Source organism: Lycium barbarum, chromosome 3 (genome assembly GCF_019175385.1).
Source record: "Lycium barbarum isolate Lr01 chromosome 3, ASM1917538v2, whole genome shotgun sequence".
Classification (NCBI taxonomy): Eukaryota; Viridiplantae; Streptophyta; class Magnoliopsida; order Solanales; family Solanaceae; genus Lycium; species Lycium barbarum.
The window spans coordinates 145226526-145246004 of record NC_083339.1 but is presented as its reverse complement, the minus strand read 5'-3'; the positions used below and the strand labels follow the sequence as shown (position 1 = coordinate 145246004).

Sequence of the window (19479 nt, the reverse complement as noted above, 5' to 3'; positions counted from 1 at the left end):
ACAAATTTCAGTAAAATAGAAATTAGAATAGCCTTCATTTGTTTGATTTTTTGTTTTAAAAAAGTCTAATATATAAACTAATAAAATATTTTCGTTAAGATACCTTTTTGTACTTTAATATCTTAGAATTCTTAGAAAATGTCAAACTGATATTACAAAAACAAAGAAATAAGAGTAAAAAGAAGTTTAAAAGAAATCTACAAATTTAGTTTAATGTCGGCCGGGCCAAATGACACTGGTAGTATGTTAAATGGCTAAATTATTTCAAGGGCAATTTTTGGAGAATGTTTCGACAATTCAGATTAAATAAGGGCTGAAAGAGACAATTTCTAATAAATAAACTTGGTCCAAAGCATCATTTTTTAATCCCTTGTTTTGGCTCAATATTGCTTCTCTTAGATAAGTCGAACAGGCACGTTCTCTCTGTTAAGACAACGGCATCACCAAAGCTTGAAGAGTGAGGGCTCGTTTGGTAAACTAAGTATCCTAAACTAAGTTTGAGCTTTATTTTATACTCTGTTTGATACCATTAAATTTGGGATTATAATCCCGAAATAATTTAATCCGACAACAGATGGACCCAACATATATGCACCTAACTCATTGACTCTGATTGAATTTTTAAATGAAGAGTCTGCGAACTAGCATTATTTAAATGCTGGAGCTTTGATTATTTAAGGTGATGTGTGCTGTACGCATAACTCCGAGAGAATCTCTTACACTTTCAAATAAACTATTGACTCTTCAACCTCATTTACCGCAGGAAAATAGAGTAATAACAAGTGAAATAGGGAACATCATCACATCATTAATTTCTTTTTCCAGGAGTGCCGTAACAGCATCGACCTAGAATTTTCTCAGTTTTTCGTCAGCCTTCAGTGTGGTGAATGGTATTCACACTTAAATTAAATGAAATAGCGTGCTATTGACATTGCTCGTGGTTTCAAAGTATCATCAGAAGATTAGGTCAAGTTTAGCCAATTTCCTCAAGATGTTTAATGAACATAGAACACTGACATTGAATATAAGAGAAACTTATCACACAAACTGAAACTCAGTAAGGCCAAATTTGCACTCAATGCACCCCAACATCCTTACACCCTCAATCACACTTGGCAACCCTTACCATTTCCTCCCAACCATAAAAGTCAACTTCATGTTGCTTCAAGTGAAAGTGATATCACATAATGCTATATTGGTGCCATTTATATTTATATATGATAATAAGAGAGAGAGAGATGAAAGAAAGTTCAAATTCCCACGAATTTTTACACAATTTCCACTAGGTTTATTACTCAATGTCTTGAGCAAGCCAAATGTGCATGAAATCTGGATGAACCATAGTCTCTTCGAAACAAAATTTATTATTCAATGTCTGAGTAAGCAAAGCTCTCTTGTTAACATAATATTAACTACAAAACCCTGAAAGTATCCACCAAATAAGTAGTAACTTAAGGCCACTAACGGAAACTAGGAAAGACACTACGGCCCGGCCGTCTATTTAGAAGAGAAAAACTTCACATAATAAGATAACAGCTGCGACCGCTTCTGGGCCTTTTTTACCATTATTTTCATCACCATTTGAAGAAACCAATCATCATTTTCCATTTCCTTAAGTTAAAAGAAAAACCAAGCCACAAGTACCTGAGATTTAAGAAACAAGGCAGAACTTATTTCTCAATTTTAAAAGAGACATACATACACTAAGCATGAAGACAAGAGTACTACAACGATACCACATATTTAAACAAATAATTGCCACCCGTCAAGCTGCAGTGTATCCCCGAAAGTGAAGCAGCATGAGCAGGCGTTTGTCATGTAAACCTGGGATCAAAAGTCCAAAAGGAGAAGAGAATGCAATGGACATAGGTCAGAAAAAATGACACACACAAGCTGTATGAATCAGTAGTAGATACCTGCAATACACACAATTTAGAGCTAGATAATGAAACCATAAGATATATTATGCTAGATCACGGAACCATTAGGTAAATTCCTTCGAGTCCAAAATTGCCCCTTGACAGGCCAGTAAGAGTGCCTTTTCTTTTGCTTTCTTCTTTTCTGTTCCCTTCATATTTTAGGAAGGTGGGGAGGGGCAATTGCCAAAGTAACTAAAAAAACATAAGGATTATGTTTGGTGGAAATTCCAAAATGCTGAATCATTTCACAAGAAAATATGATATTAAAGTCATGAGCAAAATCATTACCTAAAATACATCACAACACATGAGAGCCCTAGATACTCCAAATCAACATTCGGAGAACATAGGGTCTGGGAGAAGGCCTGCAGAACCAAGAGTTTTACTCAGAGATTTGCAAAAGTCAACCACAGATGAAAATTTTAACTGTAAACTAAAGAAGAAAAAATTTCAACAAAGTTGACCTTAATCTGCTTATTCAAACAGAGCTTCAATCTACAAACTAGCTCACTGATCGAACTTCATCTCTGTATATCTGCAAAAACAATAAATGAACTCAAAATTCACAAAGGTTAACTAAGCCAATAATACATGTACTTAAGCAAAAGGGGAAGGTTGGAAACTCTCATTTCAGAACAGGAATATAAGCTTACCTGCGAGGATTCTTCTGACGCTGGCCCAAGTCATCATTTGAGAGCTCTGAGAGAGGAAATGGGGCATACAAGATCAGTGACGCAGTTTTGCAGCAGCAGAGAAAACTAAGTAAAAATTAGAACATGCACATATCTCACCTGGTCTCTGTTGGGGCATGCTCTCATTATTTGGTTTACTGGTATTATTCTCTTTGCTGCAGAGAGAAGTGACTGTTAAGTGTCTTTTCCGCTTATTACAGGTATTAAAGAAAATGCCTGCTACATATATAGCCGCAATATTTACAGAATCAAGAAATCATTTTCTCACAATCTGTAATAACAAATGATGTTTATAGGTGAGAAAAATGGCAAAATCACAAACCAGTAACTGTCAGTCAGCGCATACAGACAACTGCACAAGCAGAACTCTCACCAAGAGAGTGTTCCACAGACTAAAATTTCAATAACTATCCATAAACAGCCCAAACAATAAAATGGATCTGTCAAAACTTTTGGTTACAATTGTACAGGCTTTGCCATTTGTTTTCTCGAGTTACGCAAACTGGTCAAGCTTTTCCACAAGAGAAAAACACGGGTCACACTTGTCTAGACACTCGAGTCATGAGTTCCCACAACATGAGTAAGTCATCACAGAACAAAAGATAGTGCCATCTCTATTAAGCAAGAGTAAACGAAAACGAGTGAAAGAAGTGTGGAACAAGTATGACACTGACATGCCAGCACAAAGGAAAATACTAATGAACTGGATATACTGAAATGGAGGTGAGAATACTGACCTTGGAGCAGCAATGAGAGAAGATAGTTGCCCGGATGGGCGAGCATGATAAGCACCATCGACAGAAATATATGGCGAACAGTATGCTGCACCTAATGCTCCAGCAGCCCCAGCTAAAACTGGCAACCTGACAGTTGAAAACCAAAATCATTTGAAATACTACCCAATATAGGCAAACCAGTTTATCAATATTTATGATTATATGACAGAACTAATCTATATACAACGATTCAGAAGGAAAATATGGTCCCACTCCATAGACATCCACAGCTGGGTTTATCGAGGGGAAATGCCTAAGCAATAAAATCCCCATACAGTTCATGGAAATTACATTAGTTTTGAACTGGTTACTACATTGCCATAAAATCTTACCATGTCATCTCAGAATTTCCCAAACCAAGTTGAGGCTGACCAACATATCCAGGAAAGGCCATGCCAACAGCAGGAATGCCACCACGGTGCTGGCCACCAAATTGCATGACTGCAAATTTCATAAGAAAGAAATACTAAGTGTCACTGCAGAAAGATGATTTTCATTTAGGAAGATGCACCACAATAAATTACCATAATCTACTAATTACACAGACGAACATTCTTCATAAGTAACATGGTCCATAAATCTATAGCATAATTTCTAGAAAGGAAATCCTAGCCACTAAAAACAAATTGAGTGAAAGAGTACCGAACGACATCCTATTGAACCATCCCAAGGGGCCCAGATGATTTTATAAAGAATTTTTCACGATGAGGTGGCTAATTATAAAAGGTCTACCTGGCAAAAAGGCTGGTGTTGCAGCAAAGTTCTGATCACCCCTACCCATGCTTCCAGGTGCACCCATAACCTGAGCTCCACCGTAGAGAACTGATCCCTTTCCAGTGCTCTGAAGAGTGCCTTTTCCTTTTGCAACCAGAGCATTCTTTGACTTACTTGTATCGGAAGAAGATTCAAACTCTACAGTTTCAGAGATAGATTGTCCAGTTTTCGGAGGAGATGAACCTTGAGATCTAGTACCAGATCGCTGAGCAAACTGGTGACCAGTAGCTTGGAAAGAAGGTTGCCCTCGACCTAGAACAGGATTTCTTTGAGTAGACGGGAGATTTGTTGGCTGAGAAACTCTGTTGAATTGGTTATTTATTACAGGAGATTGGTAATTCACATTTGGCATTGGATTAAATCCTCTTCCTTGGCCTCTCAATGGCTGCGACTGAGTAGGACTTATTGTCGAGGAACCAGGAGCCAACTGCAAACCGGGTGAAACCTTCGAAGCTACTGCAGTAATAGGATTAGCAATATTAAGTTTGTCAAGGCTAATTGAATCACTGGCTTTCTTCCCTCGCAACACTGAAGTTGATTGTGCGGCAGCAGAACTATCTCCTAAGACAGAAGGCTGAACACTGTGGCTACTTGCCCCAGTTTGCAGTTCCCTCTTGTGTGTCATAGTGGTCTCTTTAGCGGAGGAACTAGAGGGGTAAAATGGAGGAGAAGCAGAATTCAAGCTTGACACAAACCCTTGCTTAGCAGCTGTCACTGCATCATTTTCTACATTTGATACAGGAGCCGATGGTTTGGCTGTGCTATGATATGAATGTTTCTCAACTGACAGACCAGATCTGAAAGATACAACTTGATGAACATCAAGAACCATTGGTGATGAAGAAAAGGAGAAAATTAACGGAATTGATACTCACTGTTTGTTTGGTGGAGCGGGTGCATCAATGTTGTCCTTAGATGAGGGTCGATACCTTCTTGGACCCCGACCTCTCATACCTTTTGAAGCATTATTCTGAATCTTCAGGCTGTTATTGTTGTCCCGATTGCTGTCATTGACATATGCTTTCGGTCTTCGTCCTCGGACAGTTCCACGTTCAGGCCCTCGCCCTCTACCTCGGCCTCGATAACGACCCCTTGAACCCCTCCTACCCTAAAGATTCGATAGAATAATATTAATACAGCAAAACAAATCACGCAAAAGGCGAGGAAAAAAAGATGAGCAACAACAAATAATCACATGGCTAAAAGCATTCACCTCTTCATAATGCCTCTCCTCCACACTCAACTCTTCGAATTTGTCATGTCCCCATTTCCGATCATCTTTGGATTCCCATAACTTCCTTCCACCAAAAGTACGCCTAGCAAAACAATTATACAACAATATCAAAATATGGTCATCATCTAAGAGAGTAAGACAACAGTGTGGCCCATAAAGTGGTACGTACAAGCAACTTGAAAAGCAGTTTATGTTGTTCAGCAGAATACCAGATCTGTACTCAAAACCAATACACTTAGGAAGGGATCAAAAAAAGCATGACAACTCTGACATCCTCTTACTGTTTGATCAAATTTTCAACCATGAGGAAAGGAAAAAATACAGACTGAACTCATATGTGAGTGATCACGGCATACCAGCATCCAATCCCTTCCGTCAAATACTTTCGAGATTCATGCTTTGCAACAGCATCACTTAGGAAAAGCATTCAACTTTAAGAAACTTAGTTATGATCCCAACTTTCGATACACTTATAATTCCGATTCATTAGAAAGTTGTCTTCAAAGTTAATGAGGAAAAGCACGATCACTAAAAATAACGTTAATGCTTATGTAGAAACATAGGTGTTTACAAACATGAAATTATATATCTCTTCTGCTGTTCTGCACTTAGAGAACAGAAACATGTTGTATAGTGATGTTTCCGCACAAGCCAAGCATCCACATAAGGAGGTTGCAATACAGCTAAAACTAAAGAAAAAGTTGTTCAACAAATGCAAGACAAAATTAAAGCAGAGGAAGCCTGATCTGGGTTTTTATTCTCAGGTCAAGGGTCTAACACTATCTAAATAGAGTGGAGAGATATTGGAAGGTAAGGTATATTCAAATTTATTCCTAGTCCTCAATCACACCTGATTATTTTGGTGTCCTACATATAAAGCACAGACGATAATAATAAATTATTCAGACTATATACTTGGATGCAGGTACGTCTCCTACGTTAGTGTAAATATCCAGAAAGGGTACATTTAATTTTCTGTTAATTTTTAGAGTAATTGAAGATTCCACACAAAGCATCCCTCCCCATATCACACCTGTTTGGTATGGGTACGTCGAGGTAAAGTAGGGATTCAAATTGGGATGTTCCAATGAAATAATAACACAAAAATTATCAGGCAAGGGTCAGACAAAATATCACAAGTTTTGACTTAAAAAGTAGTGTCACAGGAGACATGATAGCTTGACTAAGGAAAATATTATTCTAAGGAGGATGTTCGTATGGTGGAAAGAATGCTCTCCATGTGGGAATAAAACCAAGAAGTGCATGGGACTGAATATTATTTCTCTAAAGAGCGATGCCCTAGATTCATATATGGAAATTGGTTGCACGGAAAGCAACACAAGTGCTCTATAGAAATTTCAACCATCAGAACAATGGACATCAAGGATGTTATGGGTGACATCAAATGAGGGTGAGTTGTGAGATATTGCAAATTAATGGCGCAGATCGACCAGCGATGCAAAGAAGATAGTGAACAACTGAAGTAGAAACTCTATAAGACAAATAGAGGGAAACCAACAAGCAAGTAATGGAAACTACCAAGGTCGAGAGGGTCTAAATTCAACTTCTTGGAATGGTGCACACTCGTTCTATGCAGGTTATGCATTCCCATTTTTATTCTCTTCTAAAACTGTTATCCATTTACAAACAGAAAGAAAAAAAGGTCTTCATTGATTACTAATCAGGATGACAGTCCCTTATCCGGAAAAAATCAGGACGGAACTGCCATAGTGAACTCATAGATGCAAAATGTTAAATCTGTCATGCTAACACCTATATAAGCAAATGATTTCCCTTTTCTCCCATCATTTTCACCTGTGTAGCACCTTTTCACTAAATCAGGTACTCTAAAATAGATGCTCGGTACACCATGGTTCCAGTTCATACAGCTTTTCAAAATTAGGAGAGCTTTTGGTGCACCAATGAGATTCCTATTAGTATAGATAACTGGGTGTCTTATCGTAAAGAGCCAGATGATGCTTTATACTTCTGTGTACGGGATTTTAAGAAAACGATCAGGATTAGATATTCTGTCAGTGTCACAGGGTTAAGCTGCTTTGTTATGGTTCTGTTTGATCAGTACAATACGACTAGTTTTGTTTGATCTGCTACCTACAAGCCAGGCGTGCATCATCGGCTACATGCTAGCCGAAATCTTAAGCCAGAAACAACCATCATTATTTTTTATAACTCATCCAATATCTTATATACAGGATCTTACATACAGGATAAAGTAGCCACTGCATAATTAGCATAAAACAATGGAATCTTTTTCTAGATAGGTGATAAAACAATAAAATGTTGAAGCACCAATCTAATACACTCAAATACTTCAAACCCTATTTACTACTCCCTCTAATCCATTATGTGGCATTACTTCTGTTTTAGTTTTCCAAGAAAAGAATCAAACTTTTATATTTTATTTTATTTTTGAAATGCAGATGTCTACGATAAGTTTTAGGTGCTAACTCAACTATCATTTTAGCTGCTTTGCAGACTTAATTTTAAGAGCGTAACCTAGCTAGGATATCCTCAAAACCCCTCCATGATCCATATAGCCTTAAATTATGAAAACAACCTGCTGAATATAAAAGATATCTGCCAAAACACATTGCTATTCACATATGGAGTGCAACACAAATTACTCTATGAATTCAGATACCATTAAACAGTTCCATATTTACTACTCCCTCTAAAGTCTAATCCATTATGTGGTGTTATTTCCTTTTTAGTTTGTTCGAGAAAAGAATCAAACTTTGCTATTCTATTTAAAATGCAGATGTCTACAATACGTTTTAGGAGTTGACTCAACCATCACTACTAATTGCTTTGCAGACGAAGTTTTTAAGAGTTTAACCTCGCTAGGATATCCTCAAAACCCCTCCATTGTCCATATATCAAGAATATCTGCTGAAACACATTGCTAAAAACATGTAGGATGCAAAACAAATTACTCTAACAATTCAGATACCAATGAACTATCTGTGAGCATAGAGTATGACCAGTACCTGTTTCTCCCACCACCAGCATTGTCTCGAAACCTATCATCGTGCATATAAAACGCTCCAGCAGTGGGCACAGCATAAGGTTCATTCTGTTTCTTCTCCTCCTCAACCTGCACATTATTCTCATTGCCATCACCAATCCCCGTTCCTTCTTCTCCCGCAACTACTGCCTCAACCTCCTTAACAATTTCCTCGGGAACACCGCCACCTACTTCCTCCTCCTCCTCCTCCTCCTCCTCATAAGCTTCATCGTCCTCGACATACTCTTCGTCGTCGTATTCTTCTTCTTGTTCCTCCTCCTCATCTTCATCGTAATTGGCAGCAGCACCTTGTCCCTCCGATTCGCCATCGGATTCAATCTTGTCTCTACTTTGTGTCTCCTCCACATCCTCATCATCGCTAGCTTCTCTCCTACGCATCTTCAACGACAACTTCGCTTCTTCCGGATCGCTTTCGTACTCTACTTCTGCTTCTCCAACACTCGCCATTTCACGCCAAAAACATAAAAGAAGGAAAGTTTTCCAAAAAATTCGATAATCTAGACGAAAAGTCGGGGCTTTTGGAATGTAATCTGGATTTTGGTAGGGTTAATCTCCTAAAAACATAAAAGAAGGGAACTTGTTTGAACAATAAACAAAAAAATTCAATAATCTATAACGAATAGATGAAAGATTGAGGTCTTTGGAATGTGATTTGAATTTTGGTAGGGGGTTAGATTTTGGGAAATTGAAAACCCTAGAATTTTAGATTTGGTGGATTGGAATTGGATTAGTTCTTGTTGTACTACCAACCCCTAGCAAGCGCTTATTTTGTGGATATTTTTATTTTACATGTCTTTCCTCATACGGTCTCTGTGTCGTGTCGTCAGCATTTTTATAAAAAAGGAACTCGTATATACATTCGGATTTGGGTCCATTTGCCCTTGGGTTTCTATTTTCCTTCTCTATCTTTATTTAATTTACTTCACTTTATATTATTTAGGGGTCGTTTGGTTTTAAACAAGTTATCCCAGGGTTAGTTATTCCACCTTCCCACAGAGATAAAATAACAATACAATCTTAAAATAACTAATTTCGAGATTAATTGTATTACGATTTTATCCCAACCAAATGTGGGATAAACTCATCTCAAATATAATCCTGAAATTATTTATTCTTATACCTTGTACCAAACGAGCCCTTAGAGATTACGATTTTTACATGAATTTTATTCAATATTTTCGTTTTATAATAGTGATGTTGTGTTTCAAAGTTTGCGACTAAGATTTTTATTGTTATATACAATTATGTTCTGTTTATATATCAGAAATTCAATATTGAATAATCGAGAAATTAATGTTTGAATTGAGATTGAAAGTTAGGTGATTTAATTTTCGTTTTCCAAACCTTTTTGCTTTTTTTAAGGATAGGAAAAAATACGTATAGTAAGTAATTGTTTATTTATATTATAAACATATTTTTCTTTCTCTTCATCATTTGATGACGAGCAAATTGATTCGCTATCGAAAAGAAAACTATCATTACAAGAAATACAACAACAACAAGCCCAGTATAATCCCACCATGTGGGGTCTGGAGAGGGTAGAGTGTACGCAAACCTAATCCCCACCTTGAAAGGTAGGGCGGTTGTTTCCTAAAGACCCTCGGCTTAAGAGAGGAAAACACGACAGAAGATCAGATAGGACCAAGCACATCGAAAACAATATGAAAACAGGGAATAACAAAAGCGAGAAAGTCATGGTAAAACAGTCCGGAAAGTAATACTACTTAATCATACTTAATGCTAAGTAGCATTAAGAACGAATAAGTAGCATTGATTAGAATTAAGGAGGAGGAGGAGAAACGTCAGAAGGAGAAGAGAAGCAGCAGGAGGAGGAAAAAAGAGCAAGAAGAGGTGGAAGAAGATAAAATAACATTAAGTAGAAATAAGCAACGTTAACCTATGCCACTATGCATTGGGCGTTGTCTTAGTGTCGCTAGGCGTGTAGAAGGAGGAAAAGGAAAAGGAAGAAGATAAAGTAACAATAAGTAGGAATATACGCAACCTAAAGTAGAAGAAGAAAACAAGAATGAGATGAGAAAAATAAGGCGCGGAAAAGTTTTATGGATGTTTAACAATAATGCTATTTTTGCACAAATTTTTTAACGGGGATAAAAGTTAAATTTCAAACCTTAAGAAGGTATGAAAATTCTTGTGCCCGGTCAACCAAGCTAGACACATCCTCATGGATCATAGAATCTTGACCACAATAGCACAAAGAACTTTACTAAGAATGTTCAAAATCTAATATATACAACAACAAATTCAGTATAATCTCATAAACAGAATTTGGGGAACATAGAGTGTTGAGAGTATATGGTCCTTACCCCTATCTTGGGAAGCTAGAGAGATTTTTTCCAATATACCTTCGGCTCAAAATTTAATATATACATATATGAAAAATAATATTTAGTCTATATACAGAATATAATTTTATGATAAAAGTATGTTATCTAATCACCCTTCTCCAGTTCTATCCCTGCTTGGGCTAGTAGATACATCTAACTCTTTTATTTAACAAACATAAATTTAGCAGGACTAGTAGTGAATTGGAGGACACGTATCTGGGCACTAACAAGATCATGGCTCTGCACAATAGCACATCAAACATAGCACTACTAGGCACTCACAATTCACTGTAAGTGGAGAGGCTTATTTTCTGCATTTTATTCCTATAATAACCCTTTCATTCTTTAACTAGGCAGGCACATTGCCACAGCCAGACACTTATAAAATCTTTCCATCATCATATATAGAGTGTTCTGTTATGAAATATATTATGGATGTCCAATACACAAATATAATGTTTCTCCTCCACCATCTTAATGGTTCCTCCATTTTCCTCCACCATCTTAATGGTTCCTTCACCATTTTAATGGTTTCTCCATTTTCTCATATATTAAATGCATATGTAGCACTATAAATAGAGGCATAAGTTTTCATATGAAATACACTTGTAACACATTTTGGAAGAATAGTAAAAATCTCTCCTCTTTTATCATTCTATTTCTATGGTTTTCATCCTTTAATATTGTGACTTTTTTAGCTTCATTTTATAACACGTTATCAGCACGAGACTCTACCTTGAGCAAATATTTTGAAACGATCAAAACGCATTGGTTTAAAGATTCGTAGAGCGGTGAGAGTACCATTCTCAAACCAATTTCCGGGTAAGTAATTATGGTCGAATTTGAATCCGTGTCTTTAAGCTGAATGATGAATGATATATCAAAACAGGTGGGATATATATCATCACCCATTAGTTGATGGTGATAATCTCTGTGTTACTTATTTTGTTGATTCTAGTGGTGTTAACAATAAGTAGATCTCAGTGGTATTGAAAGAAAAGGTATTGATACCTTGGAAATATTAATAAGCTACAGACATAGAATTCTTGGATATTACTCCTCGTTTGATGTTCATTGAAAATTTTGTTGCCATAATCTCCATAGTTGTTGGACATTAATTTTATGGTTCTTTGGTTGCCTTCGAGTATCAGCAGAATTCGTCACTTTCAAAGGTAATTTTTGTTATCCATGTAGTATTACCTTGTTAAGTTTATGATCACCAGAAGGGACAATATTTTCTATGCATTACTATGGCTACAGTTGAAGATGTGTTAGAGAAAAGTTTCTACATCATATATATGCCTCGATTTACTCCTGAAGTAGCAATATTTTGAAAGAAGCTCTAACCTATTACGGTTTGATATACTTAAGACATGTTCAAATGATTGTGTTCTATTCATGAAGAATGAGAACTTTTGATAAAAGCTAAAAATACAGATCTATTCCCTGAAGTGAATGTGATAATATTTAGTAAAGCTTATCAATACAGACGTGCTCTTGGTTGTGAAGAAATCACGACTCAACTCCAGAAGAGGTAGAATAATTGAGAAGAAATATTTCGAACATTCTATGCTTTACTCCCGAAGTAGTAAACTCATAAATCTGCTCCCGAAGTAGCAAAACTTTGAACTCTACTCCGAATGTTGTAACCTCCGAGCTCTACTCCCCAAGTAGTAGAATTCTGAAATTTACTCTTGAAGTAGTAAATAACTCCGAGATCTACTCCTGAAGTAGTAAGACCTTAAAATTTACTCTCGAAGTAGTAAACATTTAAACTTTACTCCCGAAGTGGTAAAACTTTAAACTTTACTCATGAAGCAGAAAGAATCGGTAAAATATTTGAGAAATATTCTGAAGCAATATCTTCTTGTGCTTGAGGAAAATAACGAGTTATTGATAAATGTCGTATAGCAAGCACATTTGAATAATCAGGATTCATTTCCCGAAGTGAATGAAGAAATACCACAACCTATCTCTTAGAGAGATAAAATACAAGGAATATACATTTTATTTGTGTGGTATGAAATTAATGCATTGCAACCCGTACCTGTCGTATATAGAAACATCTTGAATAATTTTATTAAAGTATCATTTTAAAGAAAAAGGAAGCAGAGTAAAGTGCTTTCTACTATAACCACATTGATAAATTATGGTTAGTTGTTACTGATTTCCTTGAAGGAAATAAACATTGGTGTATCCCTTTCCTGAAGGGTGTGATTACTATGTGGTTGCTGCTTTGATACAAAATATTCAGATGTTAATGGCTAGTCTCCTTGAAGGAGATATTTGAAATACTGAAGTTAGAACTTAATGTTTACTTTTCGTAATTTACAATTTATAATGTCCATTTAATTACTGTTTCTTTCATGACACCAGTAGTGTCTAACCGATTTTTTCCCATGATACTAGCAGTATCTACGCAATATTTGGTGATACAAAAATCAAGGACTCCAGAAGAGATAATTGTTTGTTTACGAGTATCATGATACCAACAATGTTCAAATAATATCTGATTATGAAAAATAAATTAAAGTCTCTTAAAGAGGTTATACATGATTGCACCACTTATCCCAGATCGTAATTGTTATAAATCGTAGTAAACCTGAAGTTTACTAGCAATAAAATTGGTTATCACATTGGGACTACAAATGATTGGAAAATTGAATATTTTTAAGTTACTACGGGTAAGAAATATGTATATGAAACGTTACCCGAGTATGATGGATCACATGTCACAATAAACCAGAAGTTTATGACATAAAATCTCATGCAATATTAAACCAGAAGTTTACTAAAATAAATAGCACTCGTCATGGTAAACTTAAGTTTTACGGATATAGATAATTTTATTAGTTGAAAATACCATTTTGGTTGTCCTGATTTAAATCTGATGTGCTAATTGAGTATTAAAAACATATTGAAGAACTAAAAGATTCTTCAAAAAATTGTTTGTGTTGCTTGTTCTCATGATAAGTTGATTACACCAGCTAATGTTGGGACTGAATCCCCAAAATTCTGAAAAATATAAAAGGTGAATGTGGGGCCCTTCACCTGCAATGTGATGTCTTAAATAGATGCATCTATGAGACGGTCACATGTATGTTTATTGTCAACTGGCAGTTTGACATTTACGAAGTTGCTTGCTCAAAATGATTGAGTTGGAAGCACAATTTTCAGAATACGTAATCAAGACAACCATCTTGATAATGCTGGTTTATATCTAAGTTGGTTTGGCATTAGATGCTTCCATAATACAGCTAAACCATTGCTTATGAGAACAGAGTTTCAGATGTTGGTCCGAGATATGATATATTGCATACAACAACATTTGTATGCTTCAGATCAATAAATTTTGATAAATTCTCCCCTCATATTTGGTTCAGGGTCAGGAACTAGATATTTTTATCTTTTAGCATTTGATGTGCGGTACATGATTAATGGATATACCATGATGCACACAGATGGATTTTTCCAAATAAAATGGGGACATATGTCACTAAAATAAGGGGGAGAGAATAAGCAGCTAAGAAATATATTGTGAATTATCATCAGTATGATCCTCAGATAATTCAAGTCAAATGTTGGAAGCATTTGCTGACCCAACTATTTCATATTTCATCTGCAAAATGATCCTAATGTCCCTGAAGGACAGAGTCTACAACATGCATGGAGCATGGTAGACCAATCGGTTCTAAATATAATAATCCTTGAAAAAGGGAGGAGCAAATGATCATAATAAGGAGGCAAAATGCTCTTGAAGAGTCGACGACATAACACTTCATGAAACCTTATGCGAGGTTCAGGTACCTGAAAATGATGAAGTGATGAGATCTCAGTAAGTTATGTCGAATTGCGAACCGATACAAAATGATATCTTGTCGACGATATCTTTGATACAATATGGCGCGCAATATTGTATAAGATTGTGAGGATCTGAGTACTACGTCTCTTAAAGCATGTTGATGTAGAAATAATTACCAAGTAAAATGATGCATCTTGGTAAACGTAATGTTTATTGGACCAGCAGTCCAAACATCAGAAAATGTCACATTATTTATACTGATGGATGCTGTCACAGCCTATGTGGTTTACTTGATGAAATTTATATGAAAATTCCTGAAGGATATAAAATGCCTGAAGCATTTGGTTTAAAGTCTCGGGAAATATATTCAATCAGATTACAAAGATCATTATATGATTTAAAACAATCAGGGCGCATGTGGTATAATCGCCTAAGTGAGTACTTGATAAATATAGGATATATAAATGATGCCATTTGTCCATGTGTTTTTATTAAGAAAACAAAATCAGGATTCATTATACTTGCTGTTTATGTTGATGACATAAATCTCATTGGAACTCCAGAAGAGCTCCAAGAGGTGATTGAATATTTGAAGGAAGAATTTGAGATGAAAGATCTCGGAAAGACAAAACTCTGTCTTGGTCTGAAAATTGAACATTTCGCAAAAGGGATCTTTATCCATCAATCTGCCTATACTGAGAAAGTTTTAAAACGATTTTACATGGACAATGCGCATCCTTTAAGTACTCCAATGGTTGTTCGCTCACTTGAAGTGAGTAAAGATCCGTTCCGACCTCAAGAAGAAAATGAAGAGTTTCTTGATCCTGAAGTACCATATCTTAGTGCAATTGGTGCACTCATGTATCTTGCTAATGCTACAAGACCTGACATAGCGTTCTCTGTTAATTTACTAGCAAGATAAAGCTCTTCTCCTACACGAAGACATTGGAACGGAGTTAGGCATATATTGCGATATCTGAAGGGAACTAGCGATATGGGTCTTTTTTATACTAACAAAGGCTATCTGTTTACATGCGGAGGTACTGCTATATCATGGCGATCCACAAAGCAGTCCATTGTTGCTACTTCTTCGAATCATGCTGAGCTAATAGCTATTCATGAAACAAGTAGAGAATGTGTGTGGTTGAGATCAGTGATACATTTCATCAGAGAAAGATGTGACTTGAAATGTGATACAAAATTACGCATAGTATTATATGAAGATAATGCTGCATGCATAGCTCAATTAAAAGGAGGATTTATAAAAGGAGATAGAACGAAGCACATTTCACCAAAGTTATTTTTCACACATGATCTCCAGAAGAAAGGTGATATTGATGTGCAACAAATTCGTTCAAGTGACATTCCTGCAGATTTGTTCACCAAATCTTTGCCAACTTCAACTCTTGAGAAGATGATATTCAAGATTGGAATGCGAAGACTCCGACATCTGAATATTGGTCTTCGTCAGGGGGAGTGAAATACGCGTTGTACTCTTTTTTCCTTAACCAAGTTTTGTCCCATTGGGTTTTCTTGGTAAGGTTTTTAATGAGGCAACTCTCAAAGCGTATTACTAGATATGTGTACTCTTTTTCCTTCATTGAGGCTTTTTCCCACAGGGTTTTTCCCAATAAGGTTTTTAACGATGCACATCATCTATGGACATCCAAGGGGGAGTGTTATGAAATATATTATGGATGTCCAATACACAAATATAATGCTTCTCCTCCACCATCTTAATGGTTCCTCCATTTTCCTCCACCATCTTAATGGTTCCTCCACCATCTTAATGGTTTCTCCATTTTCTCATATATTGAATGCATATGTAGCACTATAAATAGAGACATAAGTTTTCATATGAAATACACTTGTAACACATTTTGGAAGAATAGTAAAAATCTCTCCTCTTTTATCATTCTATTTCTATGGTTTTCATCATTTAATATTGTGACTCTTTTAGCTTCATTTTATAACATGTTCGATTTAATTCATATGAATATAACAAGCACGCTCAATTGATGAGTCAATTTTTAAGTCAACTTAAGCTATTTGGGTGATACAAATGGACCTATATGAAAAAAGAATGCCAAAAAACAGAAAAGAATATTACTCCATATAAGTTGCTAGTGCATAATATTAAATTCTGATATAAATACATTTTTTGTGCTTATTGTGCAGGTAATGCTCCCCACATTTCAAAGACTTATATTAATCTCATTATCATGAGCAATAATTACACCTTTTTCTTTTTATAATTTAGTCATCTATACCTCTCTCTCAATCTTGCTGTACACCATCATGGTTGAGCAAATGATGGTTTTGTGTGTGTGTGATAATTAGTGTTGTTTAATTGTAATAATTATAAGGAGGATATACTATTGTAGCTATTATTACACTAAACATAAATATGAAAGTTAAGATGGATAAAAAATGTCAACATGTAAATGGTTTTAAATTACTCTTTATTATAGAGAAAAAAAAAAAAAATGCCATGTGAGTCTTATATCAGCAGTTGAATTTCACAATCTAGCCATATGAAATTCCAATACGCCATATTATGACAACCCCTAATTGCCTAATCTTGTCAGCAGCATTTAATACTTTTCTTTTACCTATTTGGTTTTGAGAAGAAAAAGTCATTGACTTTGTTCTTGTTTGACAACCTATCCGAAATTAGAGTACCATAGGCAAAGACAAACAAACAATCACATGTAAACCCAACTACAACACACACCAAATTCTTAATGGATTTAATATTTTACACTATCAATAGTAAAATTTAATTTAATATAGCAAGTGAATTATTATATTATCTTTAGATTTAACTTAACTTTTAAATATCATTTTTTTTTTAACTTTAACTTCATTTTTTTTTTCCAACTTTCAATCAAATTTATGTTCAAACACCCACTTATTTATACTAACATGTAAAGATTTTTATACTCTCAATATATTTGTAACAGGTAATATGACTTAATTTCCATATTATTGGTCTCACTACCGAGAAGTCTGTCTAGAGCCGACTTTTTGGGCCAATTACAACTTCGGAACTCAGATATGATGGGCCGTCCTTGTATCTTTCTCCACTTAAATGCTAAATTTAATTCACTTAGTGCAGTGCTCAAACTTGTGACCTAAGACACAAATCCCTCGACCTTTGTCAGTTGAGCTGACCCTTGAGAGCTTAATCTCACTTTCTATAGATGAGTTACTTGTATATCTTAGATAATCTGAAGTACAAAATTTATTTGCACTGTCAGTATAAAAAATAAACTCATTCTTTTAGTCACAGCCAAAGTGTGTAATGTTGTTCGTTTGGCTCACTGCTCATTATATATATGTGGCCACTTGAGAATATTAATTACTGAATACTTCCATAAGTCTTTCAAGTTCTCCACAGGCCAAAAGGGATCTAGTAAGAGAGAAGATGGAGTCAATAAATTTAAAGCTTATGGCCTTAGTTTTTTTGGGAATGTTTGCAGGGCAGTCAAGTGCAGCCTTCAGTGACTGCTATACAAGGTGCTTCATCTTCTGCATGATTGATCCTTCTCAGACAGTATGCAAATGCACTACCAAATGCTTGAAACAGTGTATCTTCAATTCAGATTCTGATTCTGGTTCTGCTTCTACCAATAGTGTTGGACACAAAGCAGACGGTAGCAACCTTAAGTTCTGCAAATTGGGCTGTGCCTTTTCTACCTGCTCCACTCTTAGCAAAAAACATCAACCTAGTAAGCATTTGCTCCTCTCTATCACTCATTTATTTTCTGTTTTGGGATAGAAACTAGTATGTGCTAGTCCCAAGCATGTTGGGATTGGTTTAAACCTCATCTTGATCTAATATTATCTATGAGAAATAAAAAAATAGAATGACCCTAGAAGTTCTCTATATTTTTAAATCACCATGGTGTCCGAGCCAACTTGTGCACATCTCAACTAATATTTGTTATCCCCTCACCGGCACAAGTATCGGGTAACTCAAATACACCAAAGCTTGTACATATAAAAAGAAATCACCTAGTGTTTTTGTCTTCATTGATAGAAGTTTTCTATATATTCAGGATTAAAGATTCCAAGAAAGCATTTGGCCAAAATTAGATGCACTAGTTATGATTAAAATTTAATTCCAACTAATTGGTCTCGCCTATGTGTATCTATTTTGCTTCCTTTTCTGGTTTTAAATGTTAAACAAAATATTTCTCCGGCTTATCTTTTGTTTTTTGTTTCTCTGCCTTAATCTTTTACTTGTCTCTTTAGATGGTGAAAAGATGGATGACTGTGTTGGATCCTGCTCAAGAAACTGCACCGAGAGTTACTGATCGCCATAGAAGTGGCACCATTAGTGGATTTCATTATCCTCATTTTATCTTTTTGATTTCTCTTATTCCCCTTCTTTTTATTATCTCTGTTATTTTCCAAGTTATTAAGGATGCAAAATCAATTTACAGATTGTGTTTCAGAATGTGGTCGTCTCTCTTATATCAAAAGCTTCCCTTAAAAAAAGGGGTATGTTATGCATCAGAAATTTACAGTATTCACTATAATAGCTACTCATGTAACAATCCACTTGTGATTTATCTCCATTTCTTAGATTGAGTGAAATGTCAGTTTGCTTTTACCGGTTGTGGCGACAATCTATCACGAGTAATCATTTATCAGTATTCTTTATTGAATTGTTGTCTTCGCATGCCCGTGAATGGGGCTGATATGGTTTAAGATTATTCCTATCAAATATTTACGCCAAATCAAGAGATACATTATATGTATGTGTATAAATCTTTATCACTTAACTATGATTAATTAATTCATATACTTTATCTATAGCAAGTTAAATTGATTTCGTGCAAACACTCGGTATGAACAATTATTTATCGGCCGATAATAAGTAGGT

At 35.6% G+C, this 19479-nt stretch overlaps 2 protein-coding genes across 2 annotated transcripts; one reads left to right on the top strand and one right to left on the bottom strand.

Annotated features, from left to right (window-relative positions):
* Nucleotides 1-1346: 1346 nt before the first annotated feature.
* Nucleotides 1347-9257, bottom strand: LOC132633346 (protein MLN51 homolog). The gene is made up of 12 exons (XM_060349689.1): nt 8404-9257; nt 5375-5477; nt 5037-5269; nt 4120-4958; nt 3720-3828; nt 3349-3474; nt 2711-2766; nt 2573-2618; nt 2384-2454; nt 2208-2284; nt 1737-1824; nt 1347-1644 (listed from the first exon to the last, which is right to left on the bottom strand). Exons 1-9 carry the CDS (start codon nt 8886-8888, stop codon nt 2427-2429), a joined length of 2025 nt encoding a protein of 674 aa, XP_060205672.1. The 5' UTR covers nt 8889-9257; the 3' UTR covers nt 1347-1644; nt 1737-1824; nt 2208-2284; nt 2384-2426.
* An 8587-nt stretch (nt 9258-17844) lies between these two features.
* On the top strand, nt 17845-19204 carry LOC132634356 (thionin-like protein 2). The gene is made up of 2 exons (XM_060350617.1): nt 17845-18319; nt 18846-19204. The coding sequence occupies exons 1-2, from the start codon at nt 18016-18018 to the stop codon at nt 18905-18907; spliced, it is 366 nt and encodes a 121-aa protein (XP_060206600.1). The 5' UTR covers nt 17845-18015; the 3' UTR covers nt 18908-19204.
* The last annotated feature ends 275 nt before the right edge of the window (nt 19205-19479 follow it).